The 14,538-nt window shown below is 40.9% G+C and overlaps 1 protein-coding gene across 1 annotated transcript in view; it reads right to left on the bottom strand.

Annotated features, from left to right (window-relative positions):
• The window catches only part of LOC126413328 (unconventional myosin-IXa-like), a 347,425-nt gene that overhangs the window by 87,212 nt on the left and 245,675 nt on the right, over positions 1–14,538 (bottom strand). The window contains exon 24 of the mRNA XM_050083235.1: positions 10,281–10,546. Within this exon, the coding sequence (XP_049939192.1) occupies positions 10,281–10,546 (266 nt within the window). The remainder of the gene's footprint in view (positions 1–10,280; positions 10,547–14,538) is intronic.

The raw sequence follows: 14,538 nt of genomic DNA, 5'->3' as shown, positions 1-14,538 counted from the left end.
TTGTAAGCTGTTGGAGATCGGTGTGCCGTTTGTGTTCAGTACACCTTTCCTCGATCGTGCGAATGGTTTGCCCCACATATGCTTTCCCACATTCGCACAGTATGAAATAAACTCCAGATTTCCGGAGTCCTAAATCGTCCTTCACTGTCCCTACAAGGGACTTGATCTTTGGCGGCAGGCAGTAGACGCATTATATGTTATGACATCTTAGAATCCTGCCTATTTTTCCAGATATGTTGCCTGCGTATGGTATGCAGGCTGTCGCTTTCGGTGGATCATCATGAAGGCGTGTCGAATTTGGCGGTCACGTCAGTCAACAGGAGTAACCTGATGATAATCGCACACTATGCCGTCGAAAATTCGTTCTACAATGACCAGTCAACCCAGCTGCATGCCCAAGAGACCTTCAAGCATCTCCTTCGCTGGGAAAATCTATGAACACACATGAGAGAAGGTTACGTTTTCTCCACATGGTAGTGTCAGTGCTAAGTCATCTGATAAACATCTCGATGGAGGAAATACTCCAACGTATCATTGCCCAGCAGCACGCTTTCACAGGACAGCAGCAGGCTCTCACCACCACTCTCAATCACGTGGCATCTGGGTGTTCACGGCAGGTTACTCTTCCATCAGTGCAATCGTCATCCTTTCCGGCATATGATGAATCTGCAGAAGATTGGGACTCTTACAAGACACGGTTACACCAACATGTCCAGTTTTTTTAGCACGGGCAATGCAAACCTGCGTTGGGCTTTCTTTCTTTCCTTGATTTCGCCGCACATTTGTCAGTAGTTGTGCCAACCTGTGCTTTTGTAAGATCAGTCAGCTTATCATTTGAGGAAGTGTATAAGCTCCTCTCAACCTATTACCGAGACAGAATGCATTTCACTGTGATGCATGTAGGATTTTACGTTGTCAGAAACACCCAAACCAATCTTACAAAGCCTGGGCTGCAGAATTACATGGGTTGACCTGTCATCACAACTTTGCCACTAGTACCCCTCACAAATCCAGTGCTGATCACATGGTGGCTAATATTATTTGTCTGGCCCCCGACAGGGAAGTATGCGAAAAAGCACTTCAATGTGAGAATCCAACGTCTACAGATGTACTCAACATAGTACAATCCTATGAAATGTCACAGGTCGTAGGCAATCAGACTGCTGAGCGCACGGAGGTATCGGAAGTTGTTCAGTCAGCCCATTGGGCAAACCGCAAGTGTTCAGGATGACGGGCAAGCCATTGCAGCAGTACAACCTTCAACTCAACATCGTATGGGTCTGTGTCAGTTACAGCCACAACAGCAACAGGCTGCGTCATAGCAGCAGGCACGTGCCCCTTTCTGTCTTGCTGGTGCTGCTTCATCCAACACGAGTGCGCTGCGTGCCCTAAGTGTGAGGCAGTTTGCAACAAGCACTGAAAGAAAGGCCACATTGCATCAGTGTTTAACTCCTCTTCGAACATGGTGGACACAGAAGTACCGATAGAAATAAACTATATCTCTATAATAAAAATTGTTTATTGTCTTGCGTGTGTTTAATAAACCGCTAAAATTGGACACAGGAGATGCAGTGACTTTAGTGAATGCACAAACGTATTTGGCCTTGGGCTGCCCCTCATACAGGTTTCATGGACGTTAGCTACAATAAACATTAGATTACGAACCTGGGTCAGTTCTCTGCTCCTGTCTCTTAAAAATGTGTTGTTTGCCCTTTCACCTTCCTTGTTGTGGATCATTCCCATACTGCAGACACATTCAGGTTAGACGTGTTTCTCCATCACCAATCACGTAAATTGTGTGTCAGATCAAGTTCTATATCAGCAACTGGAGTTCCTCTGCTCTGAGTTTTTGTCTCTGTTTCCCCTAGGCTAAGTTGTGCTACTGCAGGGTATATACACGGACATGGAAAATACATTCCTGAATTTTTCCCGGATTTCCAGGTTAAAACAATTTTTCCATGTTAAGTGAAAATATATTTTCCCTCAGAACTGCAAAGCTTATCAATCCTTTGAATAGTTATGGTTTTATTACAGGCATAGAATTTCCCGGCACTTTAGAAAAAGAAACTCGTGGAAAAAGACATGTTTTGGAAATATCTTTGATGTGCAGTAACATCCACGCTGCATATTTTCGTATTACAAAAGTATACATTGGAATTCCACCAAACACCGCATATTACTTTCCGAATCATTGAAATCTAGATGTACCACACATCTTTCTGAAAAGTCTGAAACATAAAACATATGTGTTCGAGGAAATGTAAGACATGTTATTTTGTCTTAAGTGTTTCAAAGTGCAGTGCCAAGTCTCTTCATACAGCATTCTTCTATTGCACGCCACTGTATTTCGCTCTGTGGAATTGGAATGTGTATATTTTGTAATGGATACCATCTAACTATATTCAGGACAGTGGAAATTGAAATGTCCTGTGGGTGTGTCTCCTGCTCCCAGTCAGCCAGTTTGACAGCCTGCCCCTCCTTAAAAAATTACCGCAATAAACAGCAAATGGGATTATTTGTAATCGGGAGAACAAGAACTCTTCAGAAAATTTGCACTCTTTTATCTCCTATTAGTTAATGACTTGCTGTTTTGTGTGACATAAAATTAAATATAGGATACACAAAGACAAGGGACAAGCAAGAAAGTATACATTTCTTCATCCTTAGCTCTTAGGATTTTTTTCTCTCTATCTTGCTAGAGCTTTACATGGCGTGCTTTCTTTTCTGCCAAAGAATCTATTACCTCATCAAAGTTCATCAAATGTTTTGCTACATGAAAAATCAAAATGTCGTTATCTAATACTGAAAAAGCCGTTAATACAAATAATACCCAAGACTGGTGTGGTTTCTCAATTTTATTACGTCTATTTTGTCACTGTCTGTTAGATAAAACAAAATAGGCCTTTCTAATATTGCAGCAATTTTGTACCACACACCAAATAAATGAAACTGTTTTGGCACAAATGGTCATTTTTATAACAGGACAGAATATAATTCAAGAAGTACCAATATCAAACGCCTATTAGGCCTACTACAAACAAAAAGCTTAAAGTTAGAAAATAGTTTCACATTTCATTCATACGCACCAGTTTCTCAAGTATGAGATTGAAAAGTAGTATTACAAAATTTTTATATAAATTTGGAATCGTCTTATTCTGCCATAATTTGTGTGATGTCCCCGTTTCTTCTCGTTCTAACAAACAACCTTTTCATCATCAATTGTGTAGCTATGCATGACATTGTCAAAATTTGTTCGCCGATTAACTTCACTAACCCTGCCAGAATCACAGATTTAGTTACCCCGCAATTATTCTCCGATTAGGCAATGTTACATGTTCGTACAACACTTTTCCATGTTAATTCCAGAATAGAATTAAAGTGGCTGTTAGCAGGCGATTGTACAACTGGTCCTTACTAGTGTAGCAATCTGGCCAAAAATTTTCTGTCAAAATTTCATTTTCTTGGGTACACTGAGAAGATAATACGTAATCTTTCTCACCTCTTATTCCTGTTAGTCGTTTATTTCCCCATTCCGGTAGTCTGAATCTATGGATTTCGCTAGTAATTAGAACAACGCTGATCATTCGCAAACCCAATCAACCATATAATCAGACAGCGAATGGCATTCATCTGTTCAGTTTTACTCTGCTCAGCTTCATATAGCCCCGTTCCCTTTTGTCTAAGGAAAGTTTATTTGTAGATGCCAAGTCCTGACAGACACATCAGGTACACTACGCACACATTCAAAAATCAACTTATGATTCATTCAGAAATCGACTTAAAATGTGTCCAAAAATGTCCAAAAACCAACAAGGATGCGTTAAAAAACCATATGAATAATCCATAGACCAACGTGCGCAGGATGCTAGGCGCTTTGTGAAACAAGTTTTTTTTCCTCAAGACTACAAATTTGGCGCCCCCTTTTCCCGGTGGCATCTAGCTGCTTGCTGCGACTGCTTGCACAGCCAACAGCCACATTCCTATAGCCAGAAGCAAGAGAATCTACTACTCAAACAAGACTCAACTGCGCATGCGCATGAGCCCGCTCGTACCTGCTAAAACAAATCTAATGTAAACAGTTGTGACTTCACGCTCATCGAAGGCAATTTGTTGTTATGAAGTGTTGCATAGTCTTCCTAAAGCCTTTGACACATTTTGCTATTGGCAGACGCTTGCATGAGCACTGTGTGTCGTTGTTGTATATGGTGCATTTCCTTTGCAATATAAGTTATTTTCATTTTTTTCTCTCATTTATGTTTTATTGTTGAAGTATTATTCTGCAGTAGTGGGATACAGTAATATCCTTTGTTAGAGTATCAGTTCTTACCAGTCAAAATTACAAAAACTTAACAGAAAACCAATACAATGAAAAATTCCCAGAATTCTAAAAAATTCCCAGATTTTGCCCAATTTTCTCCCAGGTGAAAAAATTCCTGGGTTTTTCCCGGATCTTCCGGGTCGTACACACCATGTATTCGTCTTCAGGCCCACATTACCATGTGAAAGAATCCACCCACACTTTTTTTTTTTTTGTGCGACAGGTGCCTGTTGTGTTGTTGCGTGACTCTGTTGAGGCTAAAATATACTGTTTGATGTCACTTAATGTCATTCAGACTATTTCTTTCAGAGTATGGGTTACATCACTGGTCATCGTTAAGACGCCATCGGGTATGATTTGCCTCTGCGGCAACTTCAGTGAAAGGATTAACGCACAGTCCATGATAAATACATATCTTTTGCCCCGCCCAGAGAGTAGCTCGCAAATTTGTCAGGCAGCCACTACTTTTCCAAGATTGATCTGTCAGAAGTGTATCTCCAGCTCCTCTAGCATGACGCCTCTAGGCACCTACTTGTTGTCAATGTACCTTTCAGCCTAACCCATATACGAGGGTCGTCCACAAAGAAAGTTCCATTTCTATTTCTATTCGCGCCAGTGCTACGATCGCAGTTCCTAGCATGTGCAGCAGTTACTCTGACTAAAGGAGAATAAATGTACGACATTTTCAGATCATTGCTGCCGACGTGTGCTTTGTAGTTCTTCTTTATAATGTCAGCCTTAATTGAAAATGCCGCCGCCTGTGAAATCAGACCTGTGATTCGTTTTCTAAATGCAAAGAAAGTTAAGCCAAAGGGAATTCATCGACAAATCTGTGAGGTTTAGGGACAAAATGTTACAAGTGATTCAATGGTTAGAAGATGGGTCAGTCAGACTGTTCAATGAAGGATGTGATGAAGTGCACAGCGAAGGATGAAGTGGACGTCTGCCTGCGGTTACTGATGAACTGGTTCACACAATTGAAGATAAGATTAAGCAGAAACGTAAGTTTACACTTAGGCCCCTGCTATGGAAGTTCTGCAAATCTCACTATCACTCATTCATGAAATTGTTACTAAAAAACTGAAATTTCGATAACTTTACTCACATTGGGTACCCAAAATTCTTACTGAACAACACAAAAAACAACGGATGGGCAGTGCACTTCAGTTTTTGACATGCTCAGATAGCCACGGGGTTTGAAACTTGGGTATCGTATGACACCCCTGAAACAAAGCAGCAATCAATGGAATGGAGGCACACTTCATCCTCAATGAAGGTTAAACCTTAGCAAATCTGACACCTCGAAAAGTCATGCGCACTATTTTTTTTTTTTTTTTTTTTTTTTTTTTTTTTTTTTTTTTTTTTTTTTTTTTTTTTTTTGACAGCAAAGGCATTTTGCTGATTGATTTCTTACCACGAGGCCAAACAATCAATACACATGGTTACTGCAAGACCATTAACAAACTGCACCGCGCAATGCAGAACAAGCACCGAAGATGGTTGAATACACAGGCGGCAACCTTCTATGAAGAAGGCATACAAAAAATTGTGCCACACTTTGACAAGTGCCTACAGAATTTCGGAATGTATGTAGGAAAGTAATTTAACAGTTGTAGATTTTTGTATCATAAATATTTTTTCTGTGTCTGTACACATTTGTTTGATATAACCACACGGAACTTACTTTGTGGACGTACCTCATATCAATGCCTGTCTTTTGGTGTCGCTAGCACACCCACAATTTTTTCAGCATTTTTTAGAGCAGCCAACTGCCTCTGTATCTGGCTGCATTAATTACCTCAGCAATATCATTGTTACACATACTTCCACCAAAGACCACCCAGCAATCTCAAATTTTTGTTTTCTGTTTTTCAGCCTCAAGTGCAATCTTGCCAAATCTCATTTTTTTCAGCCATCAATTGAGTACTTAGGTTTTGAGGTTTCTCACACAGGGGTCAGACCATTGTGTCACCATGTTGATTCAATTGCGGCTGTGCCACGACCAACCTCCATTAAGGAATTGCAGGTATTTCTATGTGAAGTGGCATACTACCATAAGTTTTTACCAAATACATCCACAATTGCTCAGCCACTGCACACAGTTTTGTGTAAAAATGTGCCTTTTTTCTGCTCCTCAGCTCGTGACAGAGCGTTCACTTTGCTTACATCTAAATTTCACTCTGCCCCAGTCTGACCACTTTTCGGCTCGGTCAGCATCTCGCGTTGGCTACAGATGCCTCTCAGCACAGCCTTGGTATGGTGTTGGTGCACAAATACACAGACAGGTCTGAACAACTCATTGCTTACATTTCTAAGACTTCTCCTGCTTAGCAGTGGTATTCTCAGATCGCTCTTTTTTTACCCTTCGGCTACTGCCAGACAAGGCAGCACACTATTTGTAATGGTGGGCTCTCTTCCTCTCCCATTACCATTATCAGATCTGTTACCGGCCAATGGCACAAAATGCCAAGGATGATGCCTTATATTGCCTTCTGAGCAGGTCAGACTCAGCATTCAATTAGGATGAGTTGCTATGGTTGGTGGTTTTCCCACCACTAGAGCCATGACAGTATCGGCTGCACCGCGGATCCTGTTCTTAGTCACATTGTCTCTTTTGTGCAGCACAGTTGGCCAGAAAAACCCCAGGCCGTGCCTTGGATCCCTTGCATAACAACTTCTCCCTCCAACATGCCTTTCTGTGTTTGATGGGGTGCTTTTGTTACAGAGGACGCTGCTCCCTGGTTTGTGATTCCCTCTTCCTTATGCTGCAATGTACTGCAGCTTCTGCATGTCGGTCACTGGTGAACATCTCACACCAAAGCTTTGGTTCACCGGCAAGTGTATTGGCTAGGCATAGGTGGGGACATTACACAGATTATCGCTATTTGCACTTGCTGTGTTCAGAAACAGGTGACCCGCAGGCACCTTTTTTCTCCCTGGCCGACAGCGCAGCACCCATCAGAGTGTTTAAATGTCAATTTTGTTAGGTAATTCCTAAATCAATGTTAGCTCATTGTAGTGGACACTTATTCCAAGTTTCCCCTATGTGGTACATTGTTGATCCAATTTCGCAGCGGCCACTATTTCAGCCCTGCCTAAGATTTTGTAACCGAGGGATGTCCATATACCGTGGTTACTGATAAAGACCCCGACTATATTTCTGGAGAATTTTGACAGGATAATGGTGCCTGCCATCTCACAGCTTCCCCATTTCATCCTCAATCTAATGGTGACGCTGAAAGCATGGTTTAGACGTTTAAAACTCAGATGCAGAAGTATGCACCTGGCAGGTCCTCTGAAGCTGCACCTGTGGGTCGCCCACATTACTGACAGGTGGACATCTCGTCACATAGACCAGCTGCAGCCACTCACAGTGGGGCCTGTTCGGAAGGGCCTGCCACCTCCCCTGCCCCTGCCACCGCCATTGCCTGTTCGTGTCGCAGACGATCCCGTTCAGACTGCAGAGGAGTCGCTGCCTGGTAGATTGCAATCTGCTGTTCCTTTGCCCCCACTATTTGACTGTCACTGCCAGTGCAACCACTGCTATACCTGAAGCCACTGCCGCCTTTGCCGTCGCCACCTCTGTTGTTGTGTCCTGGGCAGCCCTAGTATCTAACGCTCTCACTGACATCTCCAGTACCGATCACTAACCCAATGAGGATGGCACTAAATAGACGCCGTCCCCGGTCCTGTCCTATGCCCTCTCACGAGTAAGAGCCAACATGCCAACCATGGACCCCCCTCACCACTTCCGCCCCTACTCATCGGTGCCTGCCCGCCACATGCTGCAGCAGCCACCGTCATCGGGTGATGAAATGGACGTCAGTGCCATCATTGGTGTTTTCTGTGACTCGTAATCTCAATGCCTTGTGAGATCAGCACTGTGACTGTTTTTCCACACCGGTTATCCGATGGTCTGGAGTGCACAACCTTACCTTGACCTCCAAAAGGTAATGCTGCGCAGTTCAAATACTCCAAAATGAGATGGAAGCTTTAGCTATTGTTTATGGTGCAATAACTTTCATGTACATATGTATGCCACTAAATTTCACTTGTTGGCAACACATCCCTGACTTCCTTGTTCGAGCATCGGTCTATATTCCCAGATAAGACAGTGCAATGTCTGCAGCACTGGGATTTGTTTTTAAGTGGGCGACATTAAAAAGTCCATTTTCACACCAATTCCCAATGCACTAACACAGACATTTGTCCTCCCTCCCTCCCGGCCACCATGCAGAATTCTATCACCAGGAAACAGTTTGTTTTGCCCTGGATCAACAGAAGCAAACAATCTTGGACGAATTCCTGCGGACTGTTTATGAGGTCACCTCAGCATCCATTCCACAACCCAGTCCTGCTTAAGGTTTTGTCAATGGTCGAGAAGGGGTGGTCAGGGCATGTTTCCTATCAAGGCGACTGATTCTTCACAATTATTTCATGCTGTGCTACCAGCTCTTAACACTGGCTACAAAGGACTCTGACTTCCAGGTCATCATTCCAAACCTACTCTGGCCATGAATTCATCAGCTCCTTCATGCATCATAATGGGGGATGACACTAAGGCACTGACCAGGCTCTGGCATTTACTGGCTCAATATCAATACAAACAGTAAATGCGCTTGCTGCTGCTGTGATGTCTGCTCCCTCAATCAACTGTCCACAGCTAAATGTTCTTGACCCTAGACCCAACCTAATCACTCTTGGGAGAGGATCCACGCTGATTTCAGGAGGCCATTTCAAGATGTTATGTGTCTGCTGGTGGTGGGTGTGCCCTCCAACTTCCCATATGCAGCACATGTGCATCCACCACCACCCCTGTTACCATCCACACCCTTGCGAGGATTTTCGCCACTGAAGGGGCACCTTGCGCCCTGGTGTCGGAAAGTGGGCTCCAATTCCCACAGACTCAGCTCCAAGCTTTCTGCCGCTGGAACCGGGGTGAACATCTGATCACTGCCCCATTTCAGCCCACCTCCAATGGGATGGCTATGCAGATGGTCTGCACATGCAACACCTAGATGCAGAAGGCCTTACATACATCACAGACTGAGGAGGCCTTGCACAACTTCCTCTCGACACAGGTCCACCTCTGTCAACATGGTCTGTCTGGCCAAAATTCTGCATGGGCGCTGACATCACATCCTGTTTGACCTCCTGCAGCCTGTGCAGCATGCCCATCCTGTACTCGGGCCCACCTATTCATGGGACGCCTGTGTCTGGGCGTAGAAGCTTGTTCAGCATCTGGGGTGTTTGAAATCGTTGCCGAGTACGCCTGCCTGACCCATCACGGCAGCCCAGCTCCAACAGTGGCTGCAGTCACAACTGGCACCTTTGCCATCACCTCAGACTCTGATCTCTGGACTGGACACCAGTGTTCCCACTAGTCGGATCTATGATCCTCTCCCCATGCCTCCTGTGACTCAGGAGCAGGTGTCTCATGCTTAGCAGTTCACGAGACATTACACTCTCAAGTGTATAAACAGTTTAATACAAAATATGACTGAACAGTCTTGCCATAAAAGACTGCTTTCCTTGGTCACAAAGAAACAAGAAACTTAAGTTTCTGATCAACACTGAACATTACACAATAAAATATTTCCATTTTTTTTCATCATACTGTCTTTGATGGAATTACACCATTTATAAATATGGTAGAATTAAATTTTTGTATTCTATTACTCCCAGCAATTAACATCTGCACTGAATGACAGCAAAGCAAATACTGTATACAACATCATCACTAAGGAAAAGGGAAGGCGGCTTTCCACATAGCATCATAGTACAAAATACTTTAATAAGAATAATACTATTGATAAATTCTAAAAAGTACATAATTTGTTCCATCTAAACAGATCTGAAATGGTGTCCAAGGCTATAGGCAAGGAGGAAAGTTATATACAAGAGTGTGATAAAACATGTAAAACAGTTACACAGATGAAAAAATGAAAGCAGATTTTCTTACTTTCTTTGTTATAAAGTCCTGCATCTGCTGCAATTCTGCAGCATCAGATATAATTTTGTCAGGACTGTCAGTAAACTCTGAAGTTTTAGTAAGGCTAAATTTTCCTGTTATAGCAGGCTTAGGCTTGTTGAGGTCATATGGCATCTGTGACAGCTTCCGATTTTTTCTCCTGCCCGGTTTTCCACCTCCAGCAGGTTGTTGTAAACAAGGCATTTCCAGAACACCGCCATTCTGGATACATTTTGGATGAAACAATTTCTTGCAATCTGAAATAAGGTAAAACATTAATAAAAGGAAAATAATGTAATGGCCATTATGACAAATGTGTTACAAGAGCAAAGAATGGCTAAAACGGGGTAAAAATTTGTTGGTAAAAAAACTTCATGACAGATACCCTTGGTCAGATCAAAATGAAACTATAATAATGATGATCATTAATAACTTCAACAATAAAGCTGGTTGTTAACAAAGAACAATCAAAAAGTTCTTTAATCTTTGTAGTTAGTAAATCACTTTCCACAAGTAAAAATCCTATCGCAGATTACTTCACCAGTGGAATATTGATTTATTATTTGAAACTTCATAATAAAATGAAAGGGTGTTTTCAACCGTTCTATATGCTTCAAACTGCTCAATAGAAGCTGAAATGGAAATGATTACTACAAAAATAAATGATTATAACATTCTCCTTGCTGTACTTGGAATCTTAAAATTGATCAAAAACTGTAATGTGGAAAATCAGTCTAATGCTTGAAAAAGACCTATATAATTAATTAAAATGGTCAACAAAAGTGCTTAAGGCAATTGACAGATTAATGACTCATCCACATAGTTAAAATTATTAGCACTTAAGTGAATTCATCCTTATAGGCACTGATAGATTGCTATGGCATTTCATGTTTGTACATTATGTATGGAACATTATAGTATGCTACTCTGCCAAGTTTCATTAAATCTTAGCTCTCTTTGGGATGATGGAAGGCACCATTTCTGGCACTGTTACAAGAAGCATGCCAGCAGATACAATGATGGATCCAATGAAATTTACACTCATTTCAAGACACTACTGGAAATTGACACAGCTGAAGAAAAATTCCATACAAGATGTGTTGCATTGTGAAATTGAAGTTCACACTACTATAACAGGGTAAATATCACTGACGTTATCTGTTACCACAATTAAAGATAATTAGTGCTTTGTAAATTATAGATTGCAACGATCAGTCATCCTTTTTAAATTTTATTGTGGACATCTAGATTTTGGCTAGAAGCTAGCCATTCTCAATGCACTATTGTTTTCGCTCAATGCATGTAATGCCTGTTGGTCGGGCTTCATCCACAGTTCACTGAATACTAGTAGTTTTCAATATACTGTGGATGAAGCCCGACCAACAGGCATTACGTGCACTGAGCGAAAATAATAGTGCATTGAGAATGGCTAGCTTCTGGCAGAAATCTATATCTGCACAATAAAATTTAAAAAGGACAAACGCTGCAATCTGTAATTCACAAGCCAATATAACAGTCGCTGAGTGCAACAGCTTTCTGAATGGAAGGTAACCTGAATTAGTGCTTTATTCACTAGAAACTCAAAATTTGGTCCACAAGTATCAAATTCAAATCAATTAAAAAATCTAAATCAATTTAAAAAATCTCTCTCATTGAATTTCTTGAAAGTCAGCAGTGTACTACAAATCAGAAGAGAAAGCTTTTTCTGCAACACAAACTAACTGCAAAACCTTGGTGCATTACTAATGCCACTATTTGGGAGACTCAGTTAGGAATAGCGATGATGGAGCACAGTCTACCCCATGAACACAAGTCCTCACACCACAGTAAGAAAATATTAGTGTCAGTGTTTCAGAAATATGCAAGGTACTTCTACCATGCTCATTTCATTCATAACTGGAAACTCTTTAACCATGCATACATGCCTAGGCTTGTGCTCCTGAAAACACACATGCTTAAGAAAATACAAGATATCCTCAAATTAAGCCATTTCTGTTTAAAAACAATGGGGATCAATATTAATTTGAAGCAAAACAAAAGTTTGACAGATTTTTCTTTTTCACACACTCACTAAACCCTTACACTTAAGATCATATTCACCACAATTAGGATAAACAATGAATTGTCTTAAGAACAGACAGCAAGAGAAAAGGTAGGACAGGCATACTGTCCTCCTGCCCACAATGTCTAAATGACAGTAGTAGTGATGATGGAGGCGGTGTTCGAGGGTGGAGCTCAGCAGAGATGTTAGATAAAAACTTCATAAATTGGAAAAACAAAACAATTAAGGTTAAGATTAAGAGTGCTGTCTACATCTGATCTGCAATCATATTAAGCTACTAATGATTATGTATACAGTACAACCTTAAAATAAAAAAAGAGACTGAGTCATCATTAGTTGATAAGTGACAGTCATTTGTGTTGTGTTTTATTCTGTTTCACAGCTATCTTAGCTCCCTGCTAATTTCATGTGGGATAATGAGTCATTTAATATGAAAATCTTTTTCAGTGTTCAATTGGCCATTATACACACTATGGTAACTTGGTGGTCCAACTTGAGCCAGTGAAATGGAAATAACACAGATATCAGAGAATAAATACAGCTACATTTCTCCTTCAAAAAGAGAGCTCTTTTCTGACTATTGACAGAGCTTCAGAAGGGAATTCAGCAAATGCTACAGCATTAATACCCACACATATCATAAATATAGGAAAAAAGCATATTTATGTTAAACATGACTTCCTTCAGACTACTGATCAAGTCCTTAAGTCTGTGTTCTAAATAAAACTTACATTGATGGTAATCGCACACATCATTTGACCTGTTGTTCTTTAATTTACTTTGAGACAACTAAAGTAAACTAGAAATTCAGCCAAAATGAATTTATTAAAACATAACTGGAGAAATGGAGAAAATAATTGGAGAAGTTGTGAGCTCACAATTGAGTCACGCTTTTCCAAGCACCATTATTATACACAATAGATAAAAATCTTAACACATATTTTTATTTAACCTTGAAATAAACAGCAACTGAACTCTAGAATAATGTAATGAAATGCACTGTCATTATGTACGTTGCAAATCAGCATTACAAACCTCCTTTGATCAATAAAGTGAATAGTGGTCAGCATGTTCCCAACTGTTCACTTTCCCTTCTGGATCTTCTATTTCCATCATCATTAAGTCACATTATCGTATTGTGGTACATATATTTTAATTTTACAAAGAACTCCGTCTTTGCTACAGAATATGTAAATGCACGAAAATCTACTTGAAATATGTCACCATAACTGAAGTTCCCTCTATTGTGTTAAAGTGAGAGCAGTATGTGAAAAGGCATTAGATGATGTACTACATCAACTAATAAAACCCGGAACCTAAGGATGTATTTGTGACATTGGCAGTAACCTGACCATCCACATACCAATTGCAACCCTGCAGGTAAAACTGCAATACTCTGTTGTCTGTTGAGAACCAACAACACTACTTTCTCAGTTAACTGTAAGGGTAACTGAGCTGACACACCCTTAAGATCTTTGCTGGAAAATGGGGGCCAGAAGAAGTCAGGAACTACAAACTGCCTTAATCGAAAGAAAAATGGGACAGTCTTCAGAAGCTTATTAAATAGTTCAGTCCATAGTTATTGTCCACCAACTCACTGAAAAAGCGAAGGAAGAGGTTCATATAAATTTCAGGCTGTGTCTTGTAAAGGAACAGCTGGAAACATATAGGAAGAGACTGTGGTGTAGGACTTTGTTTCGGTTATTACTTCGAAGTATATCTCACTGAAAGTTCATTTTCATTAATCTTGCATGAAGTTAATAAAAGTATACTGTTAACAATTCCCGAAAATTTCATTCGCGCGCTAGAGCAAATTAATTGAACACTGCAATCCTGTACATATCAGCCAGTCATGTAAACTGCCGCCAGCAGACTAGTTGTGGGCATGGAAGCTATTGGTTTGAAGAATTAACACAACTGTACTTTTAACCATTAAGGGAGATGTAGTTCCAACCTGACATGAAGTTCTAACTACAGGATTAACAAAACTGCAGAACATGCTAAAAATATGGAATGTTGCCAAGCTGATGGAATTCTGAGACATGGTTCCAAATATCTTCTTACATTATATTATAATACACACTGAGGTGACAAAAGTCATGTAATACCTCCAAATATCGTGTTCGACCTCCTTTTGCCTGGCGTAGTGCAGCAACTAGATGTGGCATGGACTGAACAAGTTGTTGG

The sequence above is a fragment of the Schistocerca serialis genome, chromosome 7 (genome assembly GCF_023864345.2).
Source record: "Schistocerca serialis cubense isolate TAMUIC-IGC-003099 chromosome 7, iqSchSeri2.2, whole genome shotgun sequence".
Lineage (NCBI taxonomy): Eukaryota > Metazoa > Arthropoda > Insecta > Orthoptera > Acrididae > Schistocerca > Schistocerca serialis.
Note: the sequence above shows the minus strand (reverse complement) of the source record. Positions and strands in the feature narration are given on the sequence as shown.